Below are 17,599 nucleotides of genomic sequence, written 5' to 3'. Positions count from 1 at the left end.
CAAAGGAAAAAAAAAAAAAAAAAAAAAAAAAAAAAAAAAAAAAAAAAAAAAAAAACCCTGCCCAGTGCTTATTGTATTTAGCACCAATACAGGCAGAAAATGTAGCACAAGTTTTTGGTTGAAAGAGCACCTCTGTGCCCATTGAAGGGCGTTGATCCGAAAAGACAGAAAGGACAAGTAAAATCGATTTGAAGCGACCCTCTCTGTCCCTTTCACACCATTCAGAAACTCCATTCCTTCTAAGACAAAGACCAGCGCCTTGGGAATTCTCAGGGAAAGAGAGGACTCTAGTCCCACAAGTTTAGGGCACTTTTTAAAAAAATCTTCAATATTTCACTGAAAACTCACACTTGATGCTGTGTCCCCCAACTGTGGGTTCCACAGATGTCCCCTCCAAAGTGCCAAGTTGCAAGGCTGACAAACCCCCTCTCCCCTGCCTGTTTGGCCTTGTGGCCAGGCCAGGCCAGCCTTTTAGGGTTAACGTAGCCCTCACCTTTGACCTCCGAGATCGGAATGGCTGCCAGCACTACAACTCTGGCCAAAGTTAAAAGAAAACCACAACAACAAAAAAATGTTTTCTGCTTCCAAACCCAGGGAAACCAGTTCTGGTTCAGCCGCTTGAGCCACCTTACCCAATAGCAACCTCCATCCCTAACTTTTTTTTTCCTTCTTTTGCAAAGAACTGCCTGAGCCATCTCTGAAGGAGGGAATTTAAGTTGTCAGGGCTCCATGGCTGAGTTGTGGGTGGGGTGACTTTCTTGGTCTAACTGGTCCTCCATTAGGAACCCCCGAATGCCAGGTTATCCCACTGGTGCCCGAGCTGGGGAAGGCAGTCATCAATCAGAACTGGCAGGAAAGGGAGAAGGGAGAGGAGTAAGATGGGCAGGGAGGGGAGGGAAAAGGCCAGGCTGTGATCACCTTCACCTGCCCTGAGCCCGGCCTTCCTGTTCAACTATTCCTCGACCTTCTGCTGGGGATGAAGGGGGTGGGGGCGAAAGGGAGGGGGCACCCCCGAGTTACACAAGTGGCCTCCTTCTACTAAGAGAATGAGTTCACCTCCTCCCCAGAGGAGCCTCACCATCCATCCACTCAGTATAACTGATGAGACAAACCGCAAGGAAAAACTTCTGTAGCCCATATTTATGGTATTAATGAATAGTTAAAAAAGATTTACACTTCTTATGATCAATATTCTGAGTTATTTTGCTCAAAGTATATAATTACAGTGTCTTCAGAGTTTTCATCATTGTTTGAGGTGGCAAAACCATTTGTAATTTTCATTAGCCAGTAAACATGTAATTAACATTCAGCACTGTGTTTAACTTAATTCCTGTTTAAGACAAGGACAAGAAGCAGCCGAAGAGCGTTAGTTCCATTTGTCAAGTCTGACATACATCTTACCATAACAGTTTCCTAAAATAAAAGATCCGTGTTTCCCCATTATTCTTCTCTTAAAACAAAACAAAACAGAAATCCATTAGTTAAAACTGTATTAAACTGTGAGAGGCAGCATAGTTTATATTCAATTTTCACTAGTTACCATATTCCTGCTTCCTTTATTCGTTTTGGGGAGTAGAGAAAGGGAGGAGGTGAATCAAGCATTCATTATCTGAAGGCATGGAATGGGGAACCCCTCCCCCCAAAAGAAATAGATTTCCTTCTCAGGAAAGTTCTAGAATGAGGACCGGAAAGGGGGGAGGCAGAAATCCACAGGGGAGAGGGGGAAAAAAATCACTTGGGGAGACTTGAGTTAAAAGTAGAAAATGAAGATTCCAACGGATTCCTAGGAAAAATGTTGCCCTACTGTCTCAAGTTCTATCTTTGATCCAGGACGAGGGAAGCCTGTCTGCCAGTCTGCGAGGCTGATGCTTTTTCCCCCTCCTCTTCCACCTCTGTTTTTTCCCAACTTGCTTTAGGATTAGCCTCCATCCCTCTCGACCCCAAACAGTGGAATTTGGCTGTGCCTTGGGTCGTCTTGCTTCGCAATATCGCCTATAGTTGTTGGCGATTTTCTGCTGAGGCTGAGCCGTTTGCTCCAGCCTCCGACTAAACTCATTAAGTTGGGAGATTTTTTTCAATTGGACGGGGTGTTTTTAAAGTCTCGTCTTTCCAGCCCCAAACAAGGTGTAACAACGCACTCTTCCTTCTAAGGAATGAGATGAGAGACAAGGATCACTCCAGACATCTCCTACCTACGGTTTGGGATTTTTTTTCTTAAAGGCGAGGCTTGCATTCCTCAGCAGCTATGTACAAAGCTCCCTGAAACCTTGTCTCTCTAAAGTTAGTGTGCAGGGTTTTCCAAGGCTGAGAGAGCCTAATACATGGGGAAGCACTTCCTTGAGGTGGAAGATCTCTCCCTTCACCTTTCCTCTTTTTCCCTGCAGGCTAGTGCCTACTTTTTATCAGTTTGCACAATCGCTTAGATAAACACCGAGGAGGAGATTCTCTTTAATTATCAAAGACACATCTTTTCAGGGGGCCAACAAAGCATTTATTTCACCCGCCAAACTAAAGGAGAGTTATTCCAGTTTAGGAGGAAGATGCAAGCGGTTTGGGATCTTGAACAAGGCAAATATGGTTTTGGTATGTTTACTTACAGTATTTTTTTCTCTCTCTTTCCTTTCTCACTTTTCTCCTTGTGCTGTGTGGGGTTGGGGATGACTTGGGTTTTTCAAAATATCGGTTTGCTAACGCGTATGAAATGCCGAGGACTGTGGTTTAAGGGGTTCGGGGAAGGGGGGAACAGAGTCAATTCAATGCATTGCCATATTTTATTACATGTGTGTGGTAGGAGAGATGGTGGGGGGGAGGGGGAAAATACAATTGCAAAGCTGCCAAAATATGATTAAACCGAAGCGTTAAGACTGCGGAGCCTCCTATCTCCTCGTACTGTCTCCTCAAACTCATTTCCTTCTATAGAACAAACTAAAAACCAGTCCTATAAGCGTGGTTTTCCAAGCAGCAGATGACTCGGTTTTCTAGCAAAGGAGCTGCCAGGCTCGCACTAAGTATAAGAATTTACTGTTCGCTTTGCCTCTGCGCTTCATTTTGCAACCTTGTGCAACTGACAGCCAGGCAGGCAGGGAGGGAGAAAAGCCTAGCCCGGCGCCCTCGGCCACGGTTCGGGTAGGCGAGCGCTCGGTTAAGCTAGGAGGAGAATCGCGACGAGAAGGGTACTCACCATCGGGCGGGGTGGTGGAGCTGGCGTGCGGGTTTCAGGCAAACGTTTACCTTTTTGCTGTCTATTGCAACCGCGCCGGGCTGACTTAAGAAGCAATTCTGTGCTCTGTCCAGAACATTCAAGGAGCGGTTCCTCATTTTTAAAAAGCCAGCGAGAGAGACGACAGAGACAGAGAGAAAGAAAAAGAGAGGAGGGGGTGAGGGGGACGCACATAAACCCAGTTCAAAAAAAAAAAAAAAAAAAAAATCACCTCTTCGCCAGTGGCTCGGGAAACGCAGAGGTGGCGAGATCCGAGTACGGTCCAACCAAGCCAGAGCCAATTAATTTTAAATCCTGAAGAATTATTCAGATTAAAATGTACAGAAGTTTCATTCTCCTATGCCTACGTGAGTCCAAAGTCGTTTCCCTTTAAGAGCTCCTTTTCTTTTAAAGTTGAATTTTAGGCAGCTAGGACTCTTACACTAGGGGGCAGACAGATACTGTACTTGCTCCAATCTTAAGCAATTTTTTCCCTCCCAGCATATGCTCTGATTTAGCACTGTAAATTTTTCAGAGGACCCAACTCTGACAGCCCCTGGTGATTTTCAAAGTACCACAAGCCAGTGGTTAAAAATTGCATTGACTTGGAAGTTCAGAGGGACACAATGGAAGCCCCTTTCCCTATTCATGGAGCTCCAGTGTGGTGGAAGAGAAAAGCACACACGGACTAGATTGAGGGAAAGGAGGAATTCAATGAATCCTGGAGGACGGAACTGGTTTCTACTGAGTTCAGAGTTAAACTCGGCATTTGCTGGGCTCTGTATTCATATTGTGATTTAATCTGTAAAGAAATACAGCCCATCAGGCCACTTTCTGCAAGAAAATTATATTCCTGGGTATTGAGTTTCTTTCTTTTCTTTTTTAGATTAGGGCAAATGTTGTCCCACCTTTCTCTAGGCAAATTAAAGCTTGCCATTCTTCTCATTAAAATAAATTTACATCTGCAAAAAAAGACTGAGTTGGATTTTTAAAAAACAATAATATATTGATTTTGTCTTCTCAGAGCTTTTCAACCTTAGATGCACAGCAAGTGAGCATCTCTGGCAAAGACATTTGAAATGTTTTTGCCTTTTTTCTTCTCAGTCTGTAGTCTTGTCTCTTCTTCTATGCATTAAAATTAAGTATAATTCATACGGTGATTTTTTTACCCCTTGTAACAGCATTTCATAACTGAATGAGTCCTAAAATACAGAGTGAAACACCCTGGCGCTATGGCAGCCCTGTGATCATTTGCCTAGCAGGCTCCAATTTTTTAAGATATGGTTGGGAAATTCTTCCATTTCAATCTAAGGTCATCAGAGCGTACTTCAAATTCCAAAAATCTCTGAGTGGACTGGGGAAGTTCTTCCTCCTCGATATTGTCCCTTCCCATGTTTGTAAAAGGTAATCTGCTATGGAAGTCTCCTCATTCAGGAGGTGAGATTAAGATTTCCCTATAATCAAATATTTTCATCCTCTATTGAGATGGGAATGCCCATTATATTTCCTATCTCAACCCCAGTCTCATCACATCTCAGCTGAGCTTGTCCCTAATCTACTGACATTTGTAACATTAGCAATTCCTGAATCAAAGAGGTTGAAAGGGAAAACAACAACAACAACCAAAAACCTCCTCTGTAATGATTTCTTTTCCATCCTTCTTATCCTCTTTAGGAGAAAGTTATATTGTGTCTCTAATCAACCTGAAATTCCCAACTTGGCTTCACTCTGTGGCAATCTTATTACACACCAGGTTTATGATAGTTCAATGTCCACTATAGATTTGTTGGGCTTTTTAAAAATTTATTTAACAACTTTCAAATAAACGGAGAACCTGCAGCTTTAGTGAAATACGTGATTTCATCGGAGAAAGAGTGAGGGTTGAGGAGGTTTCAGGAATGAAGCTTAAAAGACTTCTCCTTTCCTAAAAACCAGTCCTTATCTGCCCAGATCTTTAGTCCTTACCTCATATTCTGCCTATGTGTGTAAAGAAAATTGAATGTAAAATGTAATCTATATATGTCAATTGTATGTATGGTTTATTTTAAAAATATCTTTATCCTGTCAATTTTTTTTTCCGCTACCAAGGATGTTTTCTGTGGTTGTCAATTTACTCTTCATATGTGTTCATTTTTTCCTAGAGCTCAGTGTCTTTTGTGTAAAATATTTTAATTGTTCACAAACCTGGTTGGTTTACCGGCATAAGGTTTTCTCTTGGTGCAAAGTGTGTACAAAGGAGACATAATTTTCTTGTATAAATGTGGAATAATAATAATTCACTAACTGGTGATAATCAAACAACAAGTTTACTGTGTTGGAATATAGTGTGTTCTGAGAGCAATTCTACATGTTTGATGTTTAAAACCAGACACCCTGGAATTCAAAGACACAACTGTTTCAATTATTTTAGCACATGGAGCAGGATGGCAAGAGGCTATGAAGTTGTTCTTTTTGCAGTGACTTCTTGAGGTAGAATACGACTTGTGTTTGGTTCTTGTGACCTGTATTAGTATTATTCCCCATTAGGGGCAGAATCTCTGGGTGCGTTTTAATGACTATATGAATGCTTAAAAGGAACTTGAGGAACAATGAAGTCCGTACTCAACTGTTCTATGACCTAGAAGCATGGTCGGTGAAGTCTTTGTCTGTGTACATTGACAAATGTGCATCTGATACATGTGCGCTTACATGTGTGTGCAGAGGGTGTGCACAGGGGAGGCTAGGCGGCTGCCTCCTCCTGTCCATCAGTGGGCAGAGGTCTTTCCCCTCTCACCATGACTGGGTGTGTGGCAGGATGTTGGCTGGACAGTTAGCAAAAACCAGCGAGAGAGGGTAAAGTTGAGGAAAATTGATTTTAATTGCGTCATGACAATGAGGTGAAGTCTACTTCTGCTTCTTAGCATCCGAGATGCTTTATTTGGGCAATTAAAATGTCAGGCCACATACCTGTGAAATGTTAACCCTACAAGGAATATGCAGAAACAGGACGGCTTTTATCCTCTGAAAAGAATATATATATGTGTGTGTGTGTATACATGTATATATATACACACACACATATATATATACACACATATATATGTATATATATACATGAGCCACCAAACCGAACAAGTGATCAGAGTCAATTAAGAGAAGGGTTTGCCATCACCCGGATTTGGCCAAATCTTTCGTTTGGAAAATGCCTACAAGCTCAGTTCGTGGCACCTTCCCACCCTCACTCCCTACCCCTCTGCAAAGAAACCAGGGAACTTTTCTTTGGCATTGTGGGCACTAAGATGCGCCAGGAGTCCCGGGTGGTGCGCGAGCGGCGGATTTCGTGACATCGCCAAGTTGCAAGAGGCAAAGTCCCCGATTCCATCCAAAGCCTCTCGCGGAGCCTTTAAGAGACGTTGTGTGTGCGCGCTGCGCTAGTCTCCCCGCCGGGGCGGAAACCTCGGGTGCGGGATGTGGGGCGAGCAGAAGCAGCGCTCGCAGGGCCAGCACCGGCCCATCCCCCGCTCGGCGGCAGCGGCGGCGCGGCCAACCCGTCCCCGCACCCCCAACCCCGGGTCCCCCGGGCTCCCCGCGCCGCGCCGGCGACGCCGCTCGCGCTAGGACCGGGCTGCGCCCGCGGCCGCCATGGCGGGGCCGCCGCAGTCCGGCCAATGACGGCGAGGGGGCGGCGCGCGCGCGCCTGGCCAGGCCAACCCCGGCTGCTGCCTTATAAGGCGCGCCGTCGCCATGGCAACGTGCGCTAAGTTGCAGCAGTCGTGTCAAAGTTCACTATATAGAGAGCTCAGTGAGCTGATCGCGGAGAAGCCACTTCTGCCAGCCCCGGCGCCTATAAATCGCATTCCCTCCCGCGCCCCCCTTTTTAGCATATTTGATCACTTTGATTCTCTGTTCTTTTCTCTCCGCGGTGTGTGTGTGCGTGCGCGCGTGTGTTTTCTTCTCCTCCTCCTCCTCTCTCCGAGTTGCCTCCTTTCTCTGGGTGCCGTGCTGCCTTTTTTCCCCTCTTTCATTCTTTCTCTCCGTCTTTTTCTCCCCCCTCTGCGCACGAAGGATGTGCTTCTAGGTGGTGATCTGCCCTCCTCTCTCTCTTTTATCATTTCTCCCCCGCCGCCGGCGAGTTGACTCTTTCCCTATGTGTGTGAGGCGGCGGCGGCAGCAGCAGCAGCAGCGGCTCCGGCGGCGGCAGCAGCGGCAGCAGCGACTTCAGCGGCGGCGGCGGCGCTAGACGCGGCGGCTCCGGGCCCGACCCGGCGGCTTCGGCGGCGGCTCCGGCGGCAGCGGCGGCCCGGGCGGCCCGCAGGGAACGGCGAGCGGCCTCCACCCAGCGACTGCGGGCAGCGGCGGCCGGAGAGAGCGAGGCGCGCGCCGGACGCCCGGGGCAGGCGGCGGCGGCGGCCGCGGCGGCCCAGCGCCAGGACGACGCCGCGCAGTGCCCGACGAGGACCACTTTCATGCTGATTCCCCCGGAACCGGGCAGCGCTCCGGCCACTCCGCGGGCCGCCGGCCTCCGCCCCGGCCTGCCTGGCTCCCTGGGCGCGCCCGCACCCGGCGCCTCCGATCTCCTAGTCCTCCTGATTTCAATGGCTTTCCTGAATGGCTGACTGTGGGCTGCCCTGGACTTGGCCCCCGGACAGTCGCCTCTCCTCCTCCTCTACCTCCTCCTTCACCACCTCCTCCTCTTCCTCCTCCTCCTCCTCTTCCTCCTCCTCCTCCGCCAACTCCTCGGCTGCATACCAGCTCTAAGAGCGAGAGAGTGAACGAGAGAGGGAGGGAGAGAGTGAGAGCGAGCGAGATCTTTGGAGAGATTTTTTTTTTTTTTTTTGCCTCCTACTTCTGTCTTGAAGCCAGACAATCGACTTCAGCTCTCCCTCCCCTCCCTCTTTCTCCACGTTCTGCTCCCACTCGCTATCCTGTCCCCATCCCCTCCCCTCCCGGCGGAAAGCCCCCCGAAACCAACAAAGCTGAGCCGAGGGAAACAAACAAAACAAACACACCGGGCCAGACAAGCAATCGACAAAACTTTGCAAAAGCAAAAACAAAAAAGGAAAAACTAACCAACCTCAACCAACCAGCCCCCGAGCCACTCGGGGCGCCCTCCCGCGCCCTCTTGCACCCTCGCACACACAAAAGGCGGCGCGCCGGAGCCCGAGACCCGGGGAGCCGCCGCCGCCCCGCCGCCGCCCGCAGCCAGGGGAGCAGGAAGTCCGGACGCGGCCCCCATAGATATGGCAATGGTAGTCAGCACGTGGCGCGACCCCCAGGACGAGGTGCCCGGCTCACAGGGCAGCCAGGCCTCGCAGGCGCCGCCCGTGCCCGGCCCGCCACCCGGCGCCCCGCACACGCCACAGACGCCCGGCCAAGGGGGCCCAGCCAGCACGCCAGCCCAGACGGCGGCCGGTGGCCAGGGCGGCCCTGGCGGCCCGGGTAGCGACAAGCAGCAGCAGCAGCAACACATCGAGTGCGTGGTGTGCGGGGACAAGTCGAGCGGCAAGCACTACGGCCAGTTCACGTGCGAGGGCTGCAAGAGCTTCTTCAAGCGCAGCGTGCGGAGGAACCTCAGCTACACGTGCCGCGCCAACCGGAACTGTCCCATCGACCAGCACCATCGTAACCAGTGCCAGTACTGCCGCCTCAAAAAGTGCCTCAAAGTGGGCATGAGACGGGAAGGTATCGGCCTCTCATTTCTCCTTCCCTCGTCCTGGGTCCCGGGGTCCTGGGTACGTTTGGCTAGCCTGCTCTGGGTAAGGACAAGAAGCCCCAAGCTCTTCTCTTCGTATTGCAGCGGAAAGGGGTTTTATACTAGAAGCGAGTTCTGCATTGGAACCCAAACCCCAAATCCGCATGCTTTGGCCGACTGATTTCCTTCTTTACTCTGTCTTTGGGCTGTTTTCATTTGCTTTGCATTGATTGTGAGTTCACTGGAGTCTGCCTTTCTGCAAGGGATGGGGTGTTTGTTGTTGTTTTAAAGCCTAGTTTACTTCTCTCTCTCTCTCTCTCCCCTTGTTTTTCCTGCATGTTCAACATGTCCCTCCCCTTCACCCCTTTCCCCAGCCCCCACCCTCTCAAAAAAAAAAAAAAAAAAAAAAACCTGAGATTGTACTTTTGTACAGGAGGTTCAAATTACAAATGGCAATTTTATGCACTTCGCCGTATTAACGCTGCCGCCCGGGCAGCGCTCATGTGACCCTCCGTGGATTAACATTCTGCTAAAAAAAAAAAAAAAAAAAAAAAAAAAAAAAAAAAAAAAAAAAAAAAAAACCTCTGCTTGCTTTTTTCCTTTCACTTTTGAAACGAAGAGAGCGCGATAGGAAGTAGGAAAGGGTGGGCGAGGGGCCCTGGGCGGCTGCTTTCGCTCTGCGCGAGTTGGGTCTTTGTGATATAAAATTCGCCGAGCGCCGCGAGCGGTGCTTTGCCAATGGCGCGCTCGGCGCGGGGCGCGGGCTCCGGGTTGGGGCGAGCCAACGCCGGGGTTTCTTTGTGTTTCTGCGAGAGCGACTCTCCAGGTCCGGAGTCAGATAACAGCCTGAGCCCGAGCCTCGCCGGCTTTCCCCGGCCCTTACAGGCCCTGCCCAGGCTCCGCTAGTGCCGGCCGCCTGCTCCCTGCCTCTCCCGGCTTCCTCTCTCCTTAAGCCGGCCTCTCTCTCTCCGCCCTCTACCTCAGTCTCTTTCTCCGAGCACACTGATTAGACAGACGCCAGATCTGCGCTCTCTGCTTGTCTCTCACTGGGGGTTCCCCGCCGGGCTGGGGCTGGGGCTTCGGGGTTTGTGGGAGAGTCGTTCCGGAGTGGCCACAGGCCGTCTGGGGTGAACCCTCGTGCCTTTTGCAAAAGCGTCTCACCCTCCCCCCAGACTCGCCCCTCCCGCTCCCTCTCCTCCAATCAATAAGAAATATCAGCTGTTTAGCAGTAAAGAAGAAAGATGCCCTCAGAATGCTACATCCCGCCCACAGCGCCGGGGACCCCGAGGCAAAGTGGCCAATTCTGGGTCCTCGGTGGACCAGCCCTGAGCGGGCCTCAGAGGCAAGTGTGCCCCTCTGACCCTCAGAGCTCGCCTAGGTGGTGGTTTCAAAGAAATGGTGCCAAGAGCCTGGCGACTCCAGGTCTGTGGCAGGCCTGCCTGGTTCTTGCGCTGCTCAGGGCCTGGGTCAGGTGGGGGTCGGGCTGGGGCAGACCCCGCCGGGGAACCTGGGGACTGAGGCTGGTCATTAACTGTGGAGTGTCTCCTTTCCTCCCCGCAGCGGTGCAGAGGGGCAGGATGCCGCCGACCCAGCCGACCCACGGGCAGTTCGCGCTGACCAACGGGGACCCCCTCAACTGCCACTCGTACCTGTCCGGATATATTTCCCTGCTGTTGCGCGCTGAGCCCTATCCCACGTCGCGCTTCGGCAGCCAATGCATGCAGCCCAACAACATCATGGGTATCGAGAACATTTGCGAACTGGCCGCCAGGATGCTCTTCAGCGCCGTCGAGTGGGCCCGGAACATCCCCTTCTTCCCCGACCTGCAGATCACGGACCAGGTGGCCCTGCTTCGCCTCACCTGGAGCGAGCTGTTTGTGTTGAATGCGGCGCAGTGCTCCATGCCCCTCCATGTCGCCCCGCTCCTGGCCGCCGCCGGCCTGCATGCTTCGCCCATGTCCGCCGACCGGGTGGTCGCCTTTATGGACCACATACGGATCTTCCAAGAGCAAGTGGAGAAGCTCAAGGCGCTGCACGTTGACTCAGCCGAGTACAGCTGCCTCAAGGCCATAGTCCTGTTCACCTCAGGTAGGAAGGAGCCCTGTCTTCTCGTGCCCACGGGCTCCTAGCCCAGAGTTGGGGCCCAGAGAACTTGGGAGTCCCCAGGGCAAACCCAAACTGCTCCTTGAAAGGCCAAACTGTTGAGTGCAACTTGAAGTGGGAACTTTGTATAGCTGTTGGGCACCACCAGGCCTGTCCTGGGGAGAGGAGAGGAAGGCTGGACTGCAGGAAGGATGCTTCAGATAGATTCCCCAAATGGGCCATAGGGCAGCCTCTGCTGCCTATTTCCCCTACCTGCAGTATCCAGATTGGGATGCCCTCTCCTGTTCCCTTTCCTGAGCCCAGGCCCCCTGGGCCTGCTGGGCCCCAGGGAATCTTTTCTAGACCTGGGTTTTCTCTAGCACCCTGGCTGGACCTCTAGGAGATGCCCTTGGGCACTGGAGCAGCCCTGACAGTGTCTCTACAGGGGCAAGTTTGCCCCTGCAGAGGAAAAGTTTGCCTGCTAACTCAGTAGCAGTTGGAGCTCTAGGCAAATCCAATCTGAGGGCAGCAATTTTCAAAATCATATTCTTACTATAATGCAGACTGCCAGGAGAGGGGAAAAGATCTGTCAGGAAGGGGGCAAGAGGAGGAAAGGGACCGTCATAACTCTTTAGAATGTCTGCAGGAGGTTGAAGACTCTGGCCTCTTGCTTCCCCTGCCCAAGCAAACACTTAAGGCAATTTTCAAACAACCCAAAGTGTATGCCAACTTGGGCTGGATATGGATGTTGCTAGAGATATAAAACCATCACTGACTGCATTATGCAATCTAATTAGTTTGCATGTAGTTTAACCTGTGTGAGTAATAGATCTGATATTAATTAACTCTTGAGGCAAAATGATTTTTGAAAGTGTCTGGCTTTCCATTTTGGGCCACACCTGAGCTTTTTGGCTGCCTCCAGGTTGAGTTCAGCATAGCCCAGGTGGATGGAAATCACCAACCCCCTTTCACATTCTTATACTAAGTTGTCAGCTGATCCCTTTGTCATGGCTGAGAGGGGAAAGGGGTTTCCGATTAAGAATAACAGACATTTGGACATTAGCAGGGCTTGGAACCTAGTACCCACTACAATATTTTAAGCTTGTAACAGGAAACGAGGAGAGATGTGTAGTTTATGTGGCAAACATAAAGGAGGTCCACAATCTTTTCTTTATTTGAAAGAAGTCTGGGGAACTAAGTCATCAGCTGAATGGCTTGCAGGTTCTGAGTCTTCAAACTGCTAAGTCTTGTACATTGCTGCTTTCCACATAAAATCTCCCCGCACAGCCACCCCAAATTCTGCCTTTGGAAGTCCTTAGGTAATCAATTAAAGGCCAGTGTCTGGGCAGGGAAGCTGTTTGCAGAGGTTTGGATAGGGATTATTTTTCTCAAGAGCCCCTCATATCTAGAACGTTTGCCTGCTGCAGATATGCAGGCAAGATATTTCCCTACCTCATGGCCACCTTCATCCCCGTCCCACAACACAACACCCAGCCCACCTTCTTGGACGATGGAGGTAGTTGTTAATTTCTTGATATCATTGCTAGCTCTCAGCCTTACCCTTGGTCTTTCAAGGAAAAAAAAATGCCTGATACTGTCATTAACAGTTTAATTTATGACTATTTGCAAAATGTGGAGGCCTGTGTGGAGAATGCAAATCGCCTCACAAAGAGATAAAGGTTCCTGTTATCTGATTCAGAGGGAGACACACAGTTCCGAGGATGCAGAGGGAAGGAGTCCTATGCAAACAGATCTTTTAGTTCCTGTCCACAGACACCTCTACATTCTGTAGACATGCAGAGTCCTAGATATACATATGAGGAAGTTGCATGTGTGTTCTGGTTCTTGGGGTGGAGGTGGTGGTGCTGATTTTCTAATATCTGTTTTAATGATTCACAATATGCATGTGTTAACCCCAGTCTTGTCTGGGGAGCCCTGAAAGGTCAGGTCACAACCTGAACCGCCTTTACTAAGAAGCTTCTCATTTCAAAGGCACTTATTGTATTTTCACATATCAAAAAAGAAGAGTGTTTTCCTGAAGATAACAGGGAGGGGGGATGCTTCTTGGAGGGACCTGGGTTTTAAAAAATAAAGGGGGGTGGGAGAAAAAGGGAGAGAGAAGAAAAGGGGGAAAAAGAAACAGCTCAAATGAACAGAGAGATCACAGTTTGCATGGCTGCCCTTCAATAGGCTAAACTGACAAGATCAGTTTTAAAGGGCCACTTAAATCAGTTTCAAAGACTGGAGAAAAATGAGTCGCCCTCTTTGGGGAGAATCTGAGGCTGGATCGTGGACGCCATTACTCGGGACTGGGCCAGGTTGTCCACTCCCAACCCCCACAAACCCCTATATAATTATAAGTCAAACTATTATTTACAGAGGAGGAGGGGAAAGAGTGCTGCTAGTTTTGGTTTCTTCTGTTTACTGACTTGGGCCAGATAGACCCAATGCACTTTTGCTTGGGCCTCTCAATGACCCAGGCTAAGGACTCAGGCAGTGAAAGCCTGTAGCACACTGAGCTATGTTTTATTTTAAAGCAAACACTTCTTCAGTCTCTTGCTCTTTCTCCTTAAGTTTTCAGTACATAGACATTTGCTCCAACTCCGGTTGGGGCAGTTTGACAGAGCTCTGTGCACACACCTCATGTGACCCAATTCAAACCTCTTAATCTGATGACTGAATTCTTCTTCTTCTTCTCCTGTTTTTAAACTTTCTTCCAGATGCCTGTGGTCTCTCTGATGTAGCCCATGTGGAAAGCTTGCAGGAAAAGTCTCAGTGTGCTTTGGAAGAATACGTTAGGAGCCAGTACCCCAACCAGCCGACGCGATTCGGAAAGCTTTTGCTTCGCCTCCCTTCCCTCCGCACCGTCTCCTCCTCAGTCATAGAGCAATTGTTTTTCGTCCGTTTGGTAGGTAAAACCCCCATCGAAACCCTCATCCGGGATATGTTACTGTCCGGCAGCAGTTTTAACTGGCCATATATGGCAATTCAATAAATAAATAAAATAAGAAGGGGGAGTGAAACAGAGAAAGAAAAGGCAAAAGACTGGTTTATTTGCTTAATTTCCTTCTGTTAAGAAAGGATATAAAAGGATGTTACAAGTTTGCTAAAAGAAGAGAGGGGAAGAATTTAATGGACTGTGAATTTCAAAAAAAAAAAAAAAGACTGTCAAATGAACTTTTACAGAATGCATTAAAAAAAAAAAAAAACTCCTGTGTCGGTCAGAACAACTTGCTACTTATCATTTTTGTATAAAAAGGAAATTAGTCTTTTTCTTTTTTTGCTAAATTTTTGAAAAACATTGCTAAAAGTGCATTTAAGGAGATTGGGAGAAAATTAGCAGAATGGAGAAAGTAAGTCTTTTTTTTTTTTCCAAATTATTAATTGTCCTGTGTCTATGTACCTCTAGCTGTTCTTTTTTGTACTTTTCTGGTTCCAAACCAGTTTATTCTGTGGTTCTATAATAAGTTTTGATATAATCTTGGCTTCTTAAAAACTGTGTATCATTAAAATATATGTTCTGCAAGAATTAAAACTGAGTCCATGAAAATATCATAGGAAGACATAAAACTTTAAAAGGCAACTCAAAGATGATGGAAACGCACTTACAAGTGGTGACCAAAAATTTTAGGTGAAGTTGAGCACTCTAATTAGAGAACTGGAGGAACCACATATAACACTTAACTTCCCCTACCCTGCCCCTCCCCAAAAGACACCATGACAAACCTAGCTTTTAAAAAATATTTTAAGAAAGAGAATGAACTGTGGAATTTATTGGCAGCCAAGGAATGTGTCCAAGACACATGCTGAGGTTTTGAATAAAAAGTGAACTTTTGTAATTTGAATTGGGTCCCGCTTAGTTCTTGAATTGTTATGAAAATCCTATATCTGTTTGTATATTTGCAAACCCTTTGTATTATAATTGTTGATATTTTCCCTTTTTAAAAAATACCATTGAAATCAGCATGACAAAAATAACACTGTTGGCACTTATAGGTAACGTGATTGATTCAGTATCTTAGAGTTTACAGTTTGTGTTTTAAAAAAACTGAAGGTTTTTTTTTTAAGTGCAACATTTCTGTATACTGTAAAAGTTATAATAACTGAACTGTTTGGTCGAGTCTTTGTGTGTTATATTCCAAGGAAAATTGAAAGTATTCAGAAATTAAAATATTATTTGATATCTGAAACCTGGCTGTCCCCACTCACTGTCTTTACATCTAGAAGAGCCCCTGTGAGCTCTCGCTTAGCTGGCCGGGTGGGGGGCAGTGGGGGGAGGGCATTTGTTTACTCCCCTCAGTCAGTTTGTTCAAAGGTGGACTAGTGTATTTGCCTGTTTAATTTGGGTGTGTGTGTGGGTGGGGGGGAGCTGAAGTTAATGGTTTATCTATGGTTTAGGAAGTGCCATACTGATATAGTAAACCACCCCCATTCACCTAATCCTCCTTTTAATTAAAAATGGATTTTCCAGGAAAAAAAAAAGGCCCTTATATTTGTCACACTTAAGTGCCTGCTTAGGGAAGGTATTGTGAAAAAGTATTAGAAATCTTGAGATCAGTATCTATTTTATGATCAGAAAAAAAATACTCTTTTGTACATTTCTGACAGTTACTCAGAAGATCGTTCAAGCAAGCTAATCACAGCATTGTAATTAGAGGACAGTTGTTTGCAATGAGTTTTTCCTTAAGTAGGTGCGATTTTTAAAAATATTCTGTGGTTCTACTCTAGCGTGGTTGTTGATAGAGTTTCAAATTCAGTGATACATGTTATAAGACTGAAGGGTCTATTTTTAATGTATATATGATAACTTGCAGTTGGGTTCCCTCTCCCCTCCTCACTTTACCTTCAGTCTGTGAGAGCATGACCACAGGGTCAAGGGAATCTTTTCCATTGGAGTTATGTACATAAAAACACATCGACATTTTGACATTTCAGATTGTGTAGCTACAATCTGTACTGCTCTTGGGATCCTTTGTCCTTAGAAGCCAAGTTAAGGAAGAGAAAGCAGGACAGAAAAAGGAAGAAGGAAGGAAGGAAACTTTACAGGGTGTGCTGATTTAAAAGTAGTAACTATTTCTTTTGGAGTTTTTTTCATTTTTCCTCTTTCTCTTTTCCTGGTTTGGAGGAAGCTCAGTGCTGGGAGCTTGCAATTTTGTTCTTATTCAAGGTTTCCAACCCACCCCCCACCGCCAGTACTTCATCATGTTGTGGTTTAATTTTAAGGGGGGGAGGGAACTAGTGAGAGAGGTGAAAAGGGATCATTTTGTAAAGTGTATTAAACGTTAATATTCAGATCGTCAATACATGCAGACCAGTAAAATCTGATTTGTGCAGAGTTTTCCATCTGACTCTCACTGATTTCTGTAGATATATACATATATAAATACAAGTATGTTCTTACGGCACAGTATTGCTGACCTTTAGTTCGAGGTTTTGTCGGTTGTTGTTTATTTTCTTCCTCTTGCAAGTGCTATCCATGTGAGTGTGTGAAGTTTCTCTAATAAGTAAAACACAGGCCCTTTTCCTTGTTTGTTTTGTGTTAGCTTATTGTAAACAGCCATTTGTTGTAAATTATTATTGGCATTAAATTATAATTTATGATTTTCAAAGCAAAAGACAATCCCTGTTTTATTATGCTTTAAGCATGTGTCCTAGACGTTGGAAATCTCTCTCACACTCTTAAGTTTCAGCAATGAGCTTGGGGTTTGCGAGGCAGAAAAACAGGACCCAAAATTTTTCAACCGGTTAAAACAAACCCCCTTGTATATGTTTAGAGTGGCCGGAGGAGGATCTGTTTAGAGTCTTGAGTTCGGTTTAAGTTTATTGCATTTAAAGAAAGTTTTTCTTTTCACGCTGAGTTAGAACAAAAGATCTTTGCTGCGACTGAATTGGACAAAAGACGAGGGCTGGGACCCAGCGAGCGCGTTCTGTGTGAAATTGACGAGATCTTTAAAAAAGCTGCTAAACATGGCGACTCTTTCCCTTTAAGTGTCTCTTTTTCCTTGCTGGTTTTTTTTTTTTTTTTTTTTTTTTTTTTTTCATCTGATCTGAGCTCGCTTTATTTCTTTTCCCAACCCCGCTCCCCCTCCTCCTCGTGGCGCTCGGGGGTGTGAGAGAACCCAGTTAGACGCGAAATGCAACAATAGTGCAAGGAGAGAGAGGGGCGCTCGCTGCTTCTCGCCACTTTCAAACAAACCTGGGGGAAGATTGCGCCCGGGGGGGATTCCAGCCTGCTCGCTCGGCTCGCGGTCGCCCTGCCTCGGCCTTTCACCATTAGCTCTCCCTGGGCCGCGAGGAGCTGGGGCTCAAAGTTAGCAGGCGACGTCCAAAGCTGGTTCCGCGGAGACGGCTGGATTAGCATCCAGCCGGCTGTAGGGACGGGGGCCTGGAGTTGGCAGCTGCTGCGGGAAAGTGCCTGCCCCCCAGCCCCCGCCCCCACTTACGTGCGGCAGAATTCCGCCAGCGCCCCGGGAAAGTCCGGGGTGCAGAGCGCGCGGAGCTGCACTCCTGGGATGTGCATTAAGCGGCTACAGACGGGGGGGGGGGGGGGGGCGGGGGCGGGGGGCGGTCAGGGGGAGCTTGAGCGTGTGAAACTCTGCCTCGAAGCTCGCTTTTGACTTGGTCCTATGAGCTGAGCCAACATGGCG

At 47.8% G+C, this 17,599-nt stretch overlaps 1 protein-coding gene and 1 long non-coding RNA gene across 4 annotated transcripts in view; one reads left to right on the top strand and one right to left on the bottom strand.

Moving 5' to 3' along the window:
• LOC104660840 overlaps nucleotides 1–3,594 on the bottom strand; it is a 60,787-nt gene extending 57,193 nt beyond the window's left edge. The window contains exon 1 of the long non-coding RNA XR_747767.2: nucleotides 3,432–3,594. This is a non-coding gene — a long non-coding RNA (uncharacterized LOC104660840). The remainder of the gene's footprint in view (nucleotides 1–3,431) is intronic.
• Nucleotides 1,952–16,561, top strand: NR2F2 (nuclear receptor subfamily 2 group F member 2). Of its 3 annotated transcripts, none has more exons than XM_030931103.1 (3): nucleotides 1,952–2,583; nucleotides 10,431–10,958; nucleotides 13,673–16,561. In XM_030931103.1, exons 1-3 carry the CDS (start codon nucleotides 2,541–2,543, stop codon nucleotides 13,945–13,947), a joined length of 846 nt encoding a protein of 281 aa, XP_030786963.1. In that variant the 5' UTR covers nucleotides 1,952–2,540; the 3' UTR covers nucleotides 13,948–16,561. The 3 variants fall into 3 exon arrangements, with proteins under 3 accessions (XP_030786963.1, XP_010359627.1, XP_030786964.1); XM_010361325.2 differs by lacking the exon at nucleotides 1,952–2,583 and adding an exon at nucleotides 6,995–8,860 and having other exon boundaries at nucleotides 13,673–15,142; XM_030931104.1 differs by lacking the exon at nucleotides 1,952–2,583 and adding an exon at nucleotides 8,878–10,212.
• Nucleotides 16,562–17,599: the final 1,038 nt, after the last annotated feature.

This window comes from Rhinopithecus roxellana, chromosome 5, assembly GCF_007565055.1.
Source record: "Rhinopithecus roxellana isolate Shanxi Qingling chromosome 5, ASM756505v1, whole genome shotgun sequence".
Classification (NCBI taxonomy): Eukaryota; Metazoa; Chordata; class Mammalia; order Primates; family Cercopithecidae; genus Rhinopithecus; species Rhinopithecus roxellana.
This window is presented reverse-complemented; position numbering and strand designations above follow the sequence as displayed.

Excerpts from the sequence above, each read along its gene's own strand:
- NR2F2 (XM_010361325.2), top strand. The coding sequence starts at position 8,419 with ATGGCAATGGTAGTCAGCACGTGGCGCGACCCCCAGGACGAGGTGCCC. Across the intron at positions 8,861-10,430 it reads AGTGGGCATGAGACGGGAAG|CGGTGCAGAGGGGCAGGATG; the intron begins GTATCGGCCTCT and ends TCCTCCCCGCAG. Across the intron at positions 10,959-13,672 it reads CATAGTCCTGTTCACCTCAG|ATGCCTGTGGTCTCTCTGAT; the intron begins GTAGGAAGGAGC and ends ACTTTCTTCCAG.